The sequence below is a fragment of the Copadichromis virginalis genome, linkage group LG18 (genome assembly GCF_057382275.1).
Source record: "Copadichromis virginalis isolate Kocher_CV1m ecotype Utaka linkage group LG18, C_Virginalis_male_GT1.1, whole genome shotgun sequence".
NCBI classification, from domain to species: Eukaryota; Metazoa; Chordata; class Actinopteri; order Cichliformes; family Cichlidae; genus Copadichromis; species Copadichromis virginalis.
The window spans coordinates 20,385,051-20,402,344 of NC_140635.1; the positions used below are offsets into that span (position 1 = coordinate 20,385,051).

The 17,294-nt window shown below is 44.2% G+C and overlaps 1 protein-coding gene across 1 annotated transcript; it reads left to right on the forward strand.

Moving 5' to 3' along the window:
• Window positions 1-462: 462 nt before the first annotated feature.
• amotl2b (angiomotin like 2b) lies at window positions 463-7,983 on the forward strand. Its single transcript, XM_085439102.1, has 11 exons — window positions 463-649; window positions 1,082-1,855; window positions 2,309-2,477; window positions 3,885-4,029; window positions 4,128-4,217; window positions 4,873-5,168; window positions 5,257-5,432; window positions 5,561-5,662; window positions 5,786-5,982; window positions 6,099-6,230; window positions 6,639-7,983. Exons 2-11 carry the CDS (start codon window positions 1,170-1,172, stop codon window positions 6,722-6,724), a joined length of 2,079 nt encoding a protein of 692 aa, XP_085295228.1. The 5' UTR covers window positions 463-649; window positions 1,082-1,169; the 3' UTR covers window positions 6,725-7,983.
• The last annotated feature ends 9,311 nt before the right edge of the window (window positions 7,984-17,294 follow it).

Below are 17,294 nucleotides of genomic sequence, written 5' to 3' on the forward strand. Positions count from 1 at the left end.
TTCAAATGATTTCTTTTTACTATTTTAAATAGACCATCCCAGCTGTTTTCAGAAGCAGAGTTGCACATGCATCACCAACGATTACAAGAAACATAAAATTATTATAATTATAGATTTCTATACGTTCAGGTGGCCTTCTGAGTATGTGCGTTAATTATGCATGCTGTTAATGGTGCAGTACATGCAGTGCAGTATGTTTTTAATTGAACTAAAGTGAATGATTCGCATACTTTTGCATCACTGAAGGAGTTTATCACTTCATAACTGCTGCTGTTTATCAAGTAACTCACAGTTTAGTGAAACAAAATGCTCATTCCTTTCCTATACTTCTCTTCCTTTCCTCGTTGGTAATAATAAAGCGCACTGCAGCTTCCCTCCTCCCTCCTCCCGTGTGGTTTTTACGCTTTTGATCCCCGAGGGACCTCGCGTTTTGCATTCCTGGCATTCCGACCTCAGTCCCTCCTCGGTTACTTATTATCGCCGCTTGCTCTCTCCACAATCATTTCACAGCAAGAGAGGATCGCGGCAACACGTTCAAGGGGGGAAATGAGACACGTTTAACTTAAAAAAAAAAAGCTGATGCCAATAGTGGAACTATTTTTACTTCGAAGTCGAGGATAACGTTGGGTTATGATGAGAGCGTGAGCTGGTAAGAAGAGCGTCTTTCCCCCCCCTTTCTTTCTGTTTTCTCCTGAGCGCCAGAGTCGCTACAGTAAAACTTCTCGTTGAATCTTTGGGAATTGTGTTTTAATTTAAAGTTACTTACAATGTATTAAAGAGGAAAGTCGAGCTGTGGAGTGTTTTACGTGGTGGTTTTGTGCGCTTTTGCTCCACCGTGAGAGTGGAAGTTTTGGCGCATGCACTTTTTGCCTGCAGTGATAAAATATGTCCACATCTCCACTTTGTCGCTGTTGGTAACATAGACTCATTGTCACACTGTTTTCTAATAAATAAACACATTTAATAACTTTGTGTTTAAAGTGTTGCTGTTATTGTGAAAGCCTGCCTCAGCTTTATTACCGTCTGACCTCACTGCCACCTCAGACTGATCCTACTTTACTCTCTTGCCCCTTTGTTCCAGGTTCACAGCTGTTTGTTTTTTTTTAATATTTTCACTGAGGAAAAAGTCAACTGATTCAAAGAGATAATCACTAAGTTCACAAAGCAGTATGTTGTCCACCGAGGAGTCGTCTGGCAAAGTCCTGCATCGGCTCATCCAGGAGCAGCTCCGCTACGGAAACCCCACAGATACCCGTACCTTATTAGCCATCCAGCAGCAGGCCCTGCGGGGAGGCAGTGGAAGCAACAGTGGACCCAGCAGTGGGGGCGACATGAGCAGTAGCCCACAATCTTCTTTGGAGAGTCTCACCCAGGAGGATCCTCTCTACCCTCAGCTCTCTGCGAGGCAGGAACCGCAGGGCCAGGAGCACCAGGGAGACTACCATCACTCAGAAAGTGGCTACCAGCTGCATGGGGAGAAGCTGCCAACCTATGAGCAAGCCAAGGCTCAGTCTCAGTACATGGCTTGGCAGCTCCATGAGGGAAAGCTTCTGCATGAAGGGGTCTTCCACGAAGAGGCTGATCTGATGGCGCTAAAGTGCAGCCATGTGCGGTCTCTCAGCGAGCATCACATGCAGATATCTCTGGAGAGGAAAGACGCAGCGGCTAAAGCAGAAGCCATAAAGATGACCTCTCACAGCTACCCTGAGCTTCCTTACTACAGCCCACAATGCTACCAGGGCCTGGGGCCAAACATGGACAAATGCAACCCACCCCCAGAGTACTCAGCCCCCATCCAGGGCCAAGGATTTATCCCTCACCAGGTCCAGGAGCCAGTGCAGCCTCAGCAGCACAGGTACCAGATGGAGTTTAAGCAACTTTAACATTACATCATGCACTCCGGTGTAAATTTTCTCACAAGAGCCCGCCCAGTGGCACCATTGTGTTTCACATGCGTAAACACATACTTTTAGTGTGAGTCACACCGCAGTCTGAATACTTATTCATATTTCCTCTTTGAAATCCGCACCGGAGAACAAGTCCAGCCCTGTAGGTATTTGTAATGTTTGGCATGCTGCTAAAGGAGAGTTTTGCATACTTGCGTTGCCTAGGATAGTTTGAGTACGTTCCACATACAGGTTTTTAGGTTCTTTACTGGAGCCGGCTGGCCTGCCTGTGTATAAATTCATACACAGTGATACGTTAGATGTCATGCTATATAAAAAAGCTCTTTCTCATATTTATATTCTATTACGGTATAAGTGTGATTCAGCTAGAGTGTCCTCTAATGTATGCGGGTATCTCTTAGGTATGTCCAGTCTGGTCAGCCAGCAGAACCCCCCTGCTACGGCACATTCAACAGCCTGCCACCTGCTGGCTTGGAGGAGCCCAACCAGGTGGAGCTGCTGCTGATGGAGAACGAGAGGCTGAGACAAGAACTGGAGGCTCACAGGGAGAAGAGCGGCCGTATTCAAAAGGTGAGAAGAACAGAAAAGCTTCATCTCTCACTGGTCCACAATTGAGATAAACTAGAATATTTTACAAGTACTTAAAAAAAAGGTTTCTCTCAATATCTTTAATTTTTAAATACATTCAACTCAAAGGAAAGGATTACCACACCATTAAGTCATGAAAATCCCAAAGGAATTTGGAGAGCATCCAGACAACACCCTCCATCTGAGCCACCTGTCTATGAAACACAAGCCCAGTTAACAGTTGCTTCCCTGATATCCAACCCCAGGCACACTCCCTCATCAGGGCAGACAGATGAGATCAGCAGCTGCTTCCTTCCACACCACAGAGACACAAACAGAGGTCACAGCCTGCTACTGTGTTTACACACTCCTTTCATTGTGTAGCTAACCTAGTGGAGGTCAAAAAGTGTGCGTGTATGTGTGTGCGCGTGCGGAGACCATAGATTTTCAGTCTAATCTGGGGCTTGTCACACAGCAGCCAGTTGGGTTTCGACCCCCACACTTTTAATGAGTGCTTGGGTGGGGGTCTACAGCAGTCAAGTGGCGGGCTGCCCTTAAAAAGTGAAAGGTCTTTTTTGTTTTCGTACCCAGCACCACTTTTTCCATGTTCTCCCTTTTAAAACAGTGCTACGTTTACAGCCATGTTTTTGCTTTTTGTGACTGAGTGTCAGACCAAACCGGCTCCTAAAACGAGATATTTACTCGTTCAACGTGCTAGAAACCATTTCGGTGACATTTGATATCTCAGCCAATTTATGCTTTAAAAAAATCCCTTTTGCTCTCTGCTGGAGTTATGTCACATGGGCCTTGCCTTGTCTCAACCTTAAAGAATGATAATTGCCAGGGTTGGAAAGTTTTCTCCGTCAGGCCGCAGCCCTGGGTAAACATGCCTGTGTGACTGCCGTAATGGTGGGTGTCTCTTTGCCGTTTTCCGCAAGCCAGGCACAGGCATGCACACCTTCCCTCCGCTGGCAGCCTTCCCAGTTCTGTATATGTGTGTGTGAGAGAGAGAGCCTTTGTGTGTGTGTGTGTGTGTGTGTGTGTGTGTGTGTGTGTGTGTGTGTGTGTGTGTGTGTGTGTGTGTGTGTGTGTGTGTGCTCACACACCTGGAACTGAAGCTATCAGCCCTCAGGAATGTAGATATAAATCAGTCGCAAAGGGAGTGGTGCGGGCTTAAATTCCTTCTCAGTATTACACCACACACATGTTCACACACACACAGAGTGTGCTTTATTCACATACATTCATGTGAACCCATATATGTATCTGTGTGCTATAACAGCATGAATCAACATTCCAGCTCCTCTTCAGCATGTCAAGTAGGTTAACCCAAAATTCCTTCTCTTCTCCTTTCTTCCTCTTTTCCAACCCTCCTATATCTTCCCCCTCCCCCTCGCCCTTCCATTGCAGTTGGAGCAGGAGATCCAGCGTATTTCAGAGGCCTATGAGACACTGAGGGAGGCCAGCAATAAGAGAGAGAACTTGGAACAGACACTGAGGAGGAGGCTTGTGGCTGAAGCCAGGAGGCTGCAGGATTTCAACAGAGACCTTAGAGGTACTGACACCAAACTGCAGTATTCAGTGACACCAGCTTCAGCAGGTCCAAGGTTTTTTTTAAATTACTCTAATTGATTACACTTTGCTGCATCACAGAAAACCTGGAAAATGCTAGGACCCATGTTGCAAAAGAAGTCAAGGCAGCCGACCATAACCAGAACATCATGGCAAAGCTGCTTGAACAAAGTAAGTATGTCGTTTCGTTGGGCTAGTTTCCTCTCCACTCCTCCTCCTTTTCATCCTCTAGAATTGGCATGCTTGATTGGACTGGATTGTAGCGTACCATGGGCCCCCTTCTGTTGCTAAGGGCATCGTTTCATGCAGGAATTTCACTTACATAACTTCAGCTTATTTGGTAAGAAGGCTTCATAATAGGGAATTCAATCCATGCACCTCCTTGCAAAAGGAAATGAAGCCCTTCTAAATCACAGAGCAGCAGTGCAAGTGGTAGAAATGAAGTCCGCCCACCACCACCACCACCTCCTTCACCACCACCTGTGTGTGAGTTTGATTTTCAAGCGGGGTTGTGGTGTTTGCATGGCCTTGATGAGGAATTCTCTGTGCTATGTGGGTCAAAGGGATAGGGCAGATTTCTCCCCCTTCCTGCTCTCAGCATTCCGGGAGTGCTTCACTAAATGAAGAACACTGGCCACCATGTAAAAACTCGGATACTTATTCGGTTTTAGGAGGGATAATTGTGGATTAGCTTTCCGTACTTTTTCAGAAAAGACTTGAGAAAAGTTTGGAAAAAAAACTTTCACTTCCATTCTGTCCAACACACTTTGACTCTAATCCTGTAATGCTCTTCATCTGACCGTGTTTACTTTTTCTTTTGATTCAGATGAGGAGCAGAATGTCGAGCGGGAGCGCATGGAGAGGGAGCTGCAGCGGCTGCGAGCCGCAGCTGAGGAGCAGAACCTCAGGGCCAAACGACTCGAGGAGGCCCTGGAGGCGGCTCGAGGACGAGGTCGCCAGCTCGAGGAGGAGCTGAGGAGGAAGAGGGCGTATGTAGAAAAGGTGGAGAGGCTTCAGAGCGCGCTGGCTCAGCTCCAGTCCACCTGTGAGAAGAGGGAGAGCCTGGAGATGAGGCTGAGGACACGACTAGAGCAGGAGCTGAGGAGTCTGAGGGCACAACAGGTAGAGCCTTTGTTCTTGGTCATATATGACGGCAGTTTTTTGTTTGTTTTTTAGGATCTATCTCAAATACTTTATCTCTTTATCACAGAGGCAGTCACAGCCCCCTGGAATGACCATGAACTCACTCCAAGAGCGCCTGCGGGAGCGTGAGGAGCGAATCCTTGCCCTTGAAGCCGACGTGGTGCGCTGGGAGCAGAAGTATCTGGAAGAGAGCACCATGAGGCAGTTTGCCATGGAGGTGGCTGCCACTGCCGCTGCCCAGAGGTAAAGACGGATGTAGCTTGGTGTCTCATTCTCCTTCTGATGAATGCTGGGAATTCATGTGTACAAATGCTCAGTTTAGCTCATTCAAGCTTGAATTAAACCCAGGAAATGTTCTTTTTCTGTTCCAGGGACACCACAATCATTAACCACTCGCCCTGCCACTCCTCCAACAACAGCTTCAACGAGGACCTGCCAGTCGCCGACCACAGGAACCAGGAGATGGAGAACAGGTGCATACCTACTATTTATCAACCCCCTTTTTGATTTCAAACAAGCCTTCAGGATTTGCCTCTTTTTTTTCATCCACTGTTTGGTTACCAGCTTTCTGACATGTTTTTTCTGCTCTGCATCAGGATCCGTGCCCTTTATGCTCAGATTTTGGAAAAAGATGCCGTGATCAAAATCCTCAACCAGCGGCTGCACCAGGACCAGGGTCGAAAGGACGAGCAAAGTCCACCTGAAAACCTCCTGAATGCAGCGGGGGCAACCCTCCGATCTGCCTCCTCCACTCCCTCCATCAGCCCCACAAAGAGCAACACTAAGACACGAGGTGAGGAGCACAAATTTGCCATTTTTTGATCCAAAGACATACATTTTTGTCTACCGCTGAAAGGTTTGAAATAAAAAGGTGCACATGCTGACATCTTCTGTGACGCTTTCTCGTAGGTAAGAGTCTTTCAGATGATCAGACTTTGCCCAGTCGTCAGCTCTCTCCTCAGTCTGAACCTGGGACGCTAGAAAGGCAGGCGGAGGGAACCAAAACCAAAGAGGCAGCCAGTACAACTAAGCTCAACAGTGGTAAGCACCTTATCATGTATGAACGATGGGTCAGTAAGCCAAAAAAAGCAGCAATCCTGCACAAAGTTATACCCCAGTACAGCTGTACACATAAAAGGCATTTTTGGCCTCGACTTCATGAAGTGCATATTGATTAACCATGCTGTGGAATAACCAACCAGTCAGATACCATGTGTGTAGGCCATGGTTCATAATGTGGGCCCTGTGGAATGTGCACAGTTAGGAAATAATGTAGTTTTGTTGACTGAGCACGCTCAGTAGAGTGGCCTGTTTGACTGTGGAAAACGTCTGTTAACCTTTAGCCACAGCTAACTGAAATGCATCAAGGACTTTTCTTTCTGCTGGTCTTAGCCTTAAAACACTTAAATAATTATCCATGTCTTCTTTGTTTGTTTTCTTTTTCTCCAGTCAAGGCAGCGCCTAAGAAGTTGCTATTAAACCCCTTCAGGGGCCTGGATGAGCTGGATTCGGAGGCAGTGGAAATCTTCATTTAAAGAACTGAGAGGGAGATTTTGAATGGGGATGCGGAAAAGAAAAAAGAAGCTATTTCTGAGTATCTGTGAAGAGGTGCAAGACTGGAACTAAATACTGGAGGCAGGAATGTTACCAAAAGAAAGGAGGGAAAAAAAAGGACTGTTTTCACATTTTAGAGACAGAGCTGTGCTCCGACTCACTTTCTCTCACTCGGCTGGACAGCTGCAGGCAGTCTGCCTGGTGGAGTGAGAAAAGATGAATCTTCTGAGGTACTTGGACAGTATTTTGGATTCTAACATGGCAACGTGTTCTCAGAGAGTGTATGCCAAAATATTTATAAATAAATATATATAAATATAAATGCTGCTTTCCCACCCTGTATAATCCCTATTATTTCTCTTCCCAAACCAATGAATTAAAAAGCTACATATTTATCTTATCTGGTTTCCACATTCCCCAAATATTAACTTAAGCCTCAAGCTCTTCTAGATAAACATTTAGTAAGAGGTTATCTTTATGATCCACCCCTTCTCTTGAAGTTTAAAACAAATGAACAAAAAAAAGTGAATTTAATTCCGATCAGATAGATATTATCTTTACGTAAGACTCCCCGTTATTAATTAATTTAAGCTGATAACACTGCTGATTTTAGCGCTCCTGCTCTTCGCACGTCTTGAGTCTCAGGTAGCTGGTTCTACAGAGCTTCAGAGGTGCATGAACAGGGAGCTGTATAATATATAAATGCATATACTGACACAGACCTGGTGTTGCAAGCTTGCAATTTTGGGAGGATGCAGCATCACGGTGTTTCATCTTCTCTTTGTTTCTCATGCTCTTTATCTTTTTTTTTTCTCATAGTATGTTTGCATGTGTGGTTACAGTTTGAGAGTGTTTGCCCTGATGTGGTGATCCAGCTGGTTTGGTCGCCATTTAGGGGCAAAAGTTGAAAATGCTGTGTTGTTGTTTTTCTTTTTGTTTACTGTGAGCTTTGAACTAACAAACAGGTTAATTATTATTATTATTATTGTTATTATATATTTTCTACAGATGTTTGTTATTTTAGATACGATAGTGCTTTGAGCGGGACGCCAAAGAGTTTTATGTATGTATGTTTGTTGTAAGTTATGTGCCGACAATCACGGTCTTGTCAAGCTGTACACAACCAACCGAGTGTTGACTTCAAACAGACATTTCTGTGAACTCGAAACAATATGAAGGTTTAATACAGTTGAATTGATGCAACATTTCATAAAGCAATAAAATATTCTAATATAATTTACCAGCTGTCTGACTTGTTTATCATTTCATTTATTGGCTGAACGATAAATACCGAGGTAGCTCCGTTAGCGCTTTTCTGTTTTCTGATGAGTCTCCTCTCCGTTGTTACGCCATCTCCTCATTCCTGCACCGTCGTTCCATCGCAGAGAAGAGTGCTCTTCATTAATGAATACCAGAGCTGCATTCTTTTGGGTTCAACTTTCTCGGGTGGCCAGCTCTCTTGTTCTCCTCTTGCCACGGAGAGCATGCTTGGCATAGATTACATTCTCATTAGGACGCGTAACCTTATACATGACAAAGGCAGGTTTCTCCCAGATTAGCTGCTAATGTCATTTGAAAATTCTTGTGCACCTTTGCTAACGTGCATCACATTCCTGCACGCTTTCAATGCCTCAGCTATACCTCACGCCCAGAAGTGTTTATGAGCTATTTCAGGACAGGCCACTGGACATGAAGATGAGAGAAAGGAGAGGTCTGTTATATGGTGTCTATTTCCAAATAGGTCACGCACATATGTGAACACACACAGACCCGCTCAAACGAGCCACAAGTATCGACTTGTACCAGTTTGGGGCGGCGGGAGCTCAGACATTGGGTTTTCACAGTGCGCCAGAACAATGAGAGTGACAGCGACAAGGACAATGAATGTTATGGTGTCATCAGTGTCCTTTCATATGTTTCAGCGGTCACCCTGCATGGTTTGGTTTGTTAAAACTAAAACACATCACCACAGTTCTAGTAGATGCCTGCTTTATTCACCTGGTGATCCTGAGTGGTTCCTACTTCGCTTTCACATACAGAATACTGTTCAAAGGTTTCGTGCACATGAGAGCTCAAGGTTCTTTCTTTTATATCTGCCTTCATCGGGAAATACAATGACAGAAGCATCTCTTTGGTCCTGAATTCATTCTGCAGCTTGATGCACACAGCCAAAGCCAGCGCTATCTTCAGAGATGAGAAGAGCAAGGAATCGTGTAACAAATGGCATGACCCACACAGAGCCCTGATCTCAGCATCCCTGAGTCAGTGTGAGATTACAATAAGAAACATTAGATAGCCTTAAAGGACTGTTTTGAGTTCACAGAGAGGGTTGGAGCAACTTTGCTGCCAGCTTTGAAAAACAAGTCCACAAGTTGCCCATTTAAAGTTGAAGGATAGTTAAACCCCCCAAAATCATTTAGTTTTGCAGTTTACTTCACTAATAGTATTCTTAAACTCTTAAATTGCCAGTGCCCATCATATCTTAAACACCTCACAGTTCCACATTATCCCACTTTGGTCTCGAATGGCAGTCATGGCAACCCTTATAAAGCTTGTGTAAAGGTATTCTACCTTTACACAAGCTTTATAAGGGTTGGTTGATGAGTTGATCTAATCAGCATCATAAACCTTAAACACACTGATATCAAAAAGTTTCACATTGACACATGCTATGCTTCCAGACAGCACACTGAGCACATGTGAACATTGTTCATTTTGTATGTAAAGCTTTATATTTGGCAATGTATTTTAAAATTTTTGTGTCCATTACTTTAAAAAAACATAGCCTTTTGAAACCGTCCGTCCATCCATCCATCCATCCATCCATCTTCATCCGCTTTATCCGAGGCCGGGTCGCGGGGGCAGCAGCCTAAGCAAACCGTCCGATTCTTTAGATATACTCTGTAAATTGACCATGAACACCACAGCCTGCTCCGTTTCAGTCCAGCAACATTCGTCACTGGAGCCCCCATTAATCTGTACCACACTGACTTTAATGCAACCTTTGAATAATCCAAAATTACTATCTGTTTTATAAGATGTTTCACAAAAGTGCAATTCCACAACACATCCTGTAAATATCAAATATGTGGGGAAAAAAGGTAACTGAATTAGGAAGTTACACATAAAATTAATTACAATTTTTATTTGATAAAGTTTCACTTGCTCAATAGTGACTGCAACTTTATTTACATTTGCACCACGAACCCTTCACAGAGAAAAGAAAACAAAAGGATGTGTTGGGTGTGAGAAGCTGTGGGATCAGATCATTCGGGCTTGTGGTTGCTCAGTTTTCCAAAAGTAGAATGGGAGGCAGAGTCTTTAGCTATCAGGCTGTTTTCCTGTGGAAGCAGCGCCCACTTTAGATTCAGAAGACAGACACTGTCTTTACTTAAAGCTTTCCTTTGTTACAGTTATTGTTGGATGAGAAAACCCTGAAACATCCTTTAGTTATCCTACTGGGAACTTCCCATGATACACTGTGTGTTTCTTCTCCGCTCACCTCTCTTTATTCCCATTGTGTTTACACACCACTATTGCATGGCTTTAAAATGTGTACTCTCTTACTAATCTTTTGTATAGTATTGTATTTATAAAATAAAGCAGCGCCATTGTGGATTGCGGAAGCATTCAAAAAGGCTGGACGGTATTGGTTTGGGTTAAACAAAGCCATGATACATTACAAGAAGATGTTTTTTGTTTGTAGTCCTTGGATGGCTTATTTTTAGAAATTAATTCCTCCAGATCAGCTTAAAAAAAATCAAAGTGCAATAGCCAAGATAGTTTCCAACATGAGATGATGTTTTCCTTTAAGACAAACAGGCCTGACTTGGCTTAAAAATGCAACTGTATCCTTAACGGAGAGCTTGACGGTGCACAGGTTACTTTTTAAGAATACTCAATCTTAAAAGGTTTACAAGCTTATAAAAGAAAAACTGAGGGAATAACCAGACATTCTTTCAACTTTACACCTAAAGATTTTTAACAGAAAGACTAAAGTACAATCTGTGGAACTATTTATTTTCAGTTGTTTAAGTTTTTTAAGACCCATGAACTATGAGGAAATGTAAGACTTTGGAATTTAAGAGTGCATGTCAAATATGTGTAGCTAAAATACAATATAACTATATCCTAACCAATACCCCCAAACAAACTAGTATTAAACTCGAACGCAGCTGAGCAGCTGAAGTCAGGGCATATCCTGCAGTAGTGGGTTTAATGAGTGGATGAGGAACATGTAAAAACACCTAAGCAAGCCTGGACTTGGACAGAAAGGATATGAGCTGGTGAGATAGCACAGATGCTTTTGACAGAGATGCTTGTATGGGAAAACACAGAGCAGGAACTGGTGGTATGCGGTGCCATCAATCTTATTTATGAACTGAGAGCTCTTATCTGGCGTACTGACTGACAACATTGTGAAGCGCGGCCAACATTCCTCCGTAAATGTGAAAGGCAGCTGACATGTTTCGACCGCGGCTTGCTCTGTTTTTCCCAGAACTGGTATGATGGAGGAGGACAGAATGTAAATGAGAGTCAAGGGTGAAATTCCTTTGTGCTCAAACACCCAAGAAAATTACATTTTCTACACTTTTTGGATCATTATTGCCTCTTTTCTTTGGCACGGTCACATGGAAACTTCACATTGAACCTCAGTCGGCATGAAAAGAGTGGGTCTGTAGTTGTGAAAACTGTGGAGGTGTGTGCGTGCACGCTGGTAGGTTTATTGCCCTGTCCTGATGTTTACAGTTTAATGGCACATTCCAAGCAAGAGCTGGCTTTTGAAGTTTCAACACACTCAGCAAATATCCTGCAGCTGAAAATGGATATCAAAATGAGTCAGGGAAGAGGAGGAAACCAGACTGTCCTTGATTCATAATTAATGGCTCTAATCTAACACATTAATACACAACACAAAAACAACTTCTCCTATACTCACATCAAAGGCATGTGCAAACACACCAACAAACACAAATTACTGTTGAGGCAGCCTGATGAGAGATTGATTGACTGGCCTCCTCGGGGCATAGATATGCTGCACTCATTAGCTGACACGTGAAATCATTTTTCAATTACCCAGGAAGCTGGGGGCCTTACACCCAGTGGGAGAATAAATCCACCAATCCCCATTATATCTTTTTTTTACTCTCTCATGCCTTAAAAATGTTTGGATATTGGGAATACTTGTGTCATGTCTACATGTCATGTCTACAGGGGACACAGGAGAGCAACCACCTGCTGCACAAAGCGGCAGTTGTGAGTGTCTTTCCTGTTTGTTCAGGGGCCACTTAAGTGACCCTGCGTCTGTATTTCAGCCACATGTCCATGTGGTGGACTAATCACCATTAGCTGCTATAATTTAGATAATCACTTGGTCAGGAGGTCAGCTTATTTACTAAAGCTGGTGACTAGAAAGGATCTTTCTGCAGTTGAAAAAGTCCCTCAGCTTAATGTAGACCCCAACTATGGAATTTCAAGTGTCTGAATAGGATATTTATACATAATCAAATATTTCTTTGGGCAATAAAAAGGCAAATAAAATACAGATTTCTGAGGATTATTTATATGCTGATTTGTGCCATCTATTGTAAATTATCTGTTTCTTTACATGGAGAACAGGATGTCTTAACACAGAAAATGCACAGTGATGGTTGCACACAAACTGGCCAGTGGTTTCTCTTCTTCTGTCCATCCAAGATGTCCTTTGAGGCACATAGGAACTTCTAAAGTTCAAAGAGCAGCTTAAACAGCAATGCAGCCACTCATTGTTGGATAAGGAGTTGCCCCCTGGTTTGTGGTAATTCTTGCATTAGTCTTTTGAAATGTAAAGCTTCAGTTATGTCATGATATCACACCTACTCTGCAGTGGCCGTGACATCCTAGTTTTACAGTGTGTTGAGGTAGAGGCAAAAGCTGAACAGCACCACCTAATGGTGTTTTTACAAACCTGCAAATCTACTGCATATTTTTTTTCTAAAGGACTGAACTCTTTTTTTTCAGACTCAAAAATAATCATTGCCAATCTAAATTAGAGCCATTCTGTGAGCTCTGCCGTCTGCGGAAAGTGCGTGCTTTTATTTTAATTACAAATAAGGTGCATATTTTATTCTGTTTGTCACAGAACCTATATTTGTTATTTTCCTTTTAAGGTAATACCATTAACTGTGGTAGTACTATCTGCTTCATACACTCACTCGCTTTACACGCACCTTACTAGGTTTAGAAGTATAGAAGTTCACCTGCTCATTAATCAAAATAATCTATAATAATAATAAACTAATCAGCCCAACACATGGCAGCAGCTCAGTGGATTTATGCATGTAGACATGGCCAAAAAATCTGCATCAACTGTGTGATGCTATCATGTTAATATGGACCAAAATCTCTGAGGTGATTTCCACCACCTTGTTGAATCTATGCCATGACTATTAGCAAGGTGTACCAAATGAAGTGTCCAGTGAGTGCTCATTGAGACCAATGACTGTAAAAATCTGCTTATATATATATATATATATATATATATATATATATATATATATATATATATATATATATATATATATATATCAAAACAATTCTATAAAATCATTAATTGATCCATGTACTGGCCGGTGTACTCCAGACAACAAATCACTCGAACCCACCATTAAAACCCCGCCCACAAGCTCTCGCTGCTACGGCAACAGGCACGGCAGCTTATCACTGCTGAGGTGTAAAAACTGCAAAACCAGTTGACGTTTTGGTGTTATTAAGGTTTTATAAAGGTGTGCAAGAGGTTTAAGAAACTGAAAATGTGCTCTGTGATCAGTTGTGTGACCAGTCGACTCTGGAGAAGAGTGAGGAGACTGGAAAAGTGTGTGTTCCCCAAATGATTGCCAGTGGTACCTGGAGGTTATTAGCTGTCACTGGGTGAAAATGGTTGCAAAGAAGCTGCTACACTAAGAACTTAGTGACTGCTTTAGCTGCTAGTAGATAGGCTGTAGTTTCTCACGTTCGTCTGCAAGTACTCAACCAGCAGTAGTAAAATTGAGAAAGTATGACATAAACCAGAAATAGAGACGGTTCACCCTCATAGTAAAAGTTGTGCCTCAGAGCTGCAGCTGACATGTTTCGAAAGGAGCAACTTCTTTAAAGGCTAACCATCTCATTACTGATTTGTGTCACACTTTTGACTGATTCACTGCAGCTCAAAGACAGCTGGCCAGTATTTGTAGAAAAGTCAGTCGGTTTCATACAAACTATGCTAGTTACAAAGCAATCACACAGAGGTGTACTACCAGTTGGGAAATGCACCTTTTTCCTTAGAAACAGTTAGCATGGGGACACTGACCAGTCTGCAGGTCTGTGTGTTGAGTGCCTTATTCATTTGTGTGTAACATGATTAGCGGTCACATGTCTGCAAATACTCAAAAGCATCAGAAGTCTTTTTGCGGCCTCAAGTATCGCGATCTGGTGGCCTTGAGATAGAATGCAGGTTTAATGCGCTTCCCAGTTGGCTTCAATATTTTCTTTTAAGATTAGCATGTATAAAGATGAGGGGGAAGTTTATTGTGAATGAAAACGCCTCCAGCTGTTCAGTAAATGTAAAGTTACTGAACAGCTGTGGCTGGAAAAGAGTAAGGCGTTCAGAAGCGGAGACAGGGACTGCTACAGAGAGGCCAAGTACAGGTTTACTAAAGAAGTGGACATTGCCAAACATCAGCACTCTGAGAAGATGCAGCAGCAGATCTCAGAGAATGACTCGGCCTCTGTGTGGAAAGGTTTTAGGAATATTACAAACTACAAGCCTAAAACCCCCCACTCCACTGATGACTTGCTCTTAGCCAACACCCTTAACAACTTCTACTGCCGTTTTGACGAGCCATCAGGCAGCCTTCACACCTCCAACGACCCCAACAATAGAGGCACTTTGGACACTCATTCCCCCACCTCTCCCCCCTCCATAGAGCCATCACCACCTTCAAACTGTTCACCTGCAACACCCGCCCCCTCACCCCACACAAAAGAGGATTTCACACCACCTCCTCCGACCACAACTCTTCATATTCATGAAGCAGATGTGAGGAAGCAGTTTAGGAGTCTGAATGCTCGGAAAGCTCCCGGCCCAGACGGTGTGTCTCCTGCCACCCTCAGACACTGTGCAAACGAGCTGGCCCCAGTGTTTTCTGGCATCTTCAACTCCTCACTGCAGGCATGTCATGTGCCTGCCTGCTTCAAGTCCTCTACCATAATCCCTGTCCCCAAGAAACCTAGGATCACTGGACTAAATGACTACAGACCCGTGGCTCTGACATCTGTGGTCATGAAGTCATTTGAGCGCCTAGTTCTCTCCCATCTCAAGACCCTCACGCCCCCCCTCCTGGACCCCCTGCAGTTTGCATATAGAGCCAACAGGTCTGTAGACGACGCCATCAACATGGCCCTACACTTCATCCTGCAGCATCTGGACTCCCCAGGAACCTACGCCAGGATCCTGTTTGTGGACTTCAGCTCTGCCTTCAACACCATCCTTCCAGACCATCTCCGAGACAAGCTTTCCCAGATGAATGTGCCTGATCCCATCTGCCGGTGGATCACTGACTTCCTGACGGACAGGAAGCAGCACGTGAGGCTGGGAAAGAATGTCTCGGACTCCCGGACCATCAGCACCGGCTCCCCTCAGGGCTGTGTTCTCTCTCCTCTGCTCTTCTCCCTGTACACCAACTGCTGCACCTCCACCCACCAGTCTGTCAAGCTAATCAAGTTCGCAGATGACACCACCGTCATTGGGCTCATCTCGGACGGGGACGAGTCTGCCTACAGGAGGGAGGTTGAACGTCTGGTGTCTTGGTGCAGCCACAACAACCTGGTGCTGAATGCCCAGAAGACAGTGGAGATTACTGTGGACTTCAGGAAGCACACAGCCCCACTCCCCCCCATCATCCTGACTGACACCCCCATCACCTCTGTGGACTCATTCCGCTTCCTGGGTACCACCATCACCCAGGACCTGAAGTGGGAGCCCACCATCACCTCCGTCATCAAGAAAGCCCAGCAGAGGATGTACTTCCTGAGGCAGCTGAAGAAATTCAACCTGCCAACACGGACGATGATGCAGTTCTACACTGCAATCATCGAGTCCATCCTCACCTCCTCCATCACCGTGTGGTACGCTGGAGCCACTATCAGGGACAAACAGAGACTGCAGCGTGTTGTGCGCTCTGCTGAGAAGGTGATTGGCTGCAGACTCCCATCTCTGCAGGACCTGTACACCTCCAGGACACTGCGGCGTGCAGCCCGGATCTCAGCTGACCCTTCTCACCCTGGACACAGTCTGTTTGACCTGCTCCCCTCAGGCAGGAGGCTCCGGTCCATTCGCACCAGAACCTCTCGCCATAAGAACAGTTTCTTCCCCTCTGCTGTTGGACACATGAACAATAACCACATGATTGTCCCCGCCACTAACATATGACCCTACGCTGTGTCACTGCATCATTTCATGTTTGGCACTGATCACCACCTGCACTCATGTATATATCTTTCTACGTAGCACTCATAATTCTTATTCTCATGTATATATCTCATGTATATCTCATGCACATATCTTTCTTTCTACATAGCACTTTAATTCTTATTGTCTGCACTGAAGCACCGCAGCAATTTCCTAATGTTGTAAACCTCAACATCTGGCAATAAACCCATTCTGATTCTGATTCTGATTCTGATAAGGTCACCCATGGAGCGCTCTTCGTCTTAAAGCAGTGATGTCCTTAATGCGACTACACCTACCAGGTGGGAAAGTCAGGCCACAAAACTGCATACAGTTAATGTTACACTTGATTAATTTCTGACTTCTTAAGTTAACACATCTAGTTTTAGTTAACTGTAATAATCCTGGATGCTGGCTTGAGCCTCACATTTGCCTGGAGCCTTTCTGTGTGGGGTTTGCACATTTTTCCTGTGCTTGCATGGGCTTCCTCAAGATACTCCAGCTCTCTCCTACAGTCCAAAGCCAGCGGGGCTTCAGCCAACCCCCCGAAATCCCACATCCGCCTGAACACACGGCAGCGGCCTTACAAGTGTCAGCTCTGCGATCAATCCTTCAATGACAATGTGATCTTGAAGAATCACATCCCCTGTTATCACACGGCAACTCCTGGACAGAAAAACGGCAGCGCTGGTGGTGCTCTGGCTAATGGGACAGAGTGACTGTGGACGAGGAGGAGCAGGAGAAGGAGGAGGAAGACATGAAGCAAAAGGAGATCTAGTGGGAGAAGAAAAATTTGACTGCGACATTGACCCAGCTGAAAAAAAAGGAAAAAGTCCAATAGTAAAAACAGTAGTAAGACCAACAACAAATCAGGATATTTGAAACAATGAACTAAAAATACTGAGCTAATGATTTATTCAGAAACAGCTTAATGTGTCTTTTACATCCCCTGGCTAGCCGAAGAGATAGGAGGGAATAACATAAAGTTAAAATAGTGAAAGAGGAGTCAAGATGGCATTTTTAAAGGTTTATTTTCTGCTAGTTTAAAACTTTGGTTCAGACTGACATTTAACTCAAGGGAG

Excerpts from the sequence above, each read along its gene's own strand:
- amotl2b (XM_085439102.1), top strand. The coding sequence starts at position 1,170 with ATGTTGTCCACCGAGGAGTCGTCTGGCAAAGTCCTGCATCGGCTCATC. Across the intron at positions 4,218-4,872 it reads GGCAAAGCTGCTTGAACAAA|ATGAGGAGCAGAATGTCGAG; the intron begins GTAAGTATGTCG and ends CTTTTGATTCAG. Across the intron at positions 5,433-5,560 it reads GCCACTGCCGCTGCCCAGAG|GGACACCACAATCATTAACC; the intron begins GTAAAGACGGAT and ends TTTCTGTTCCAG.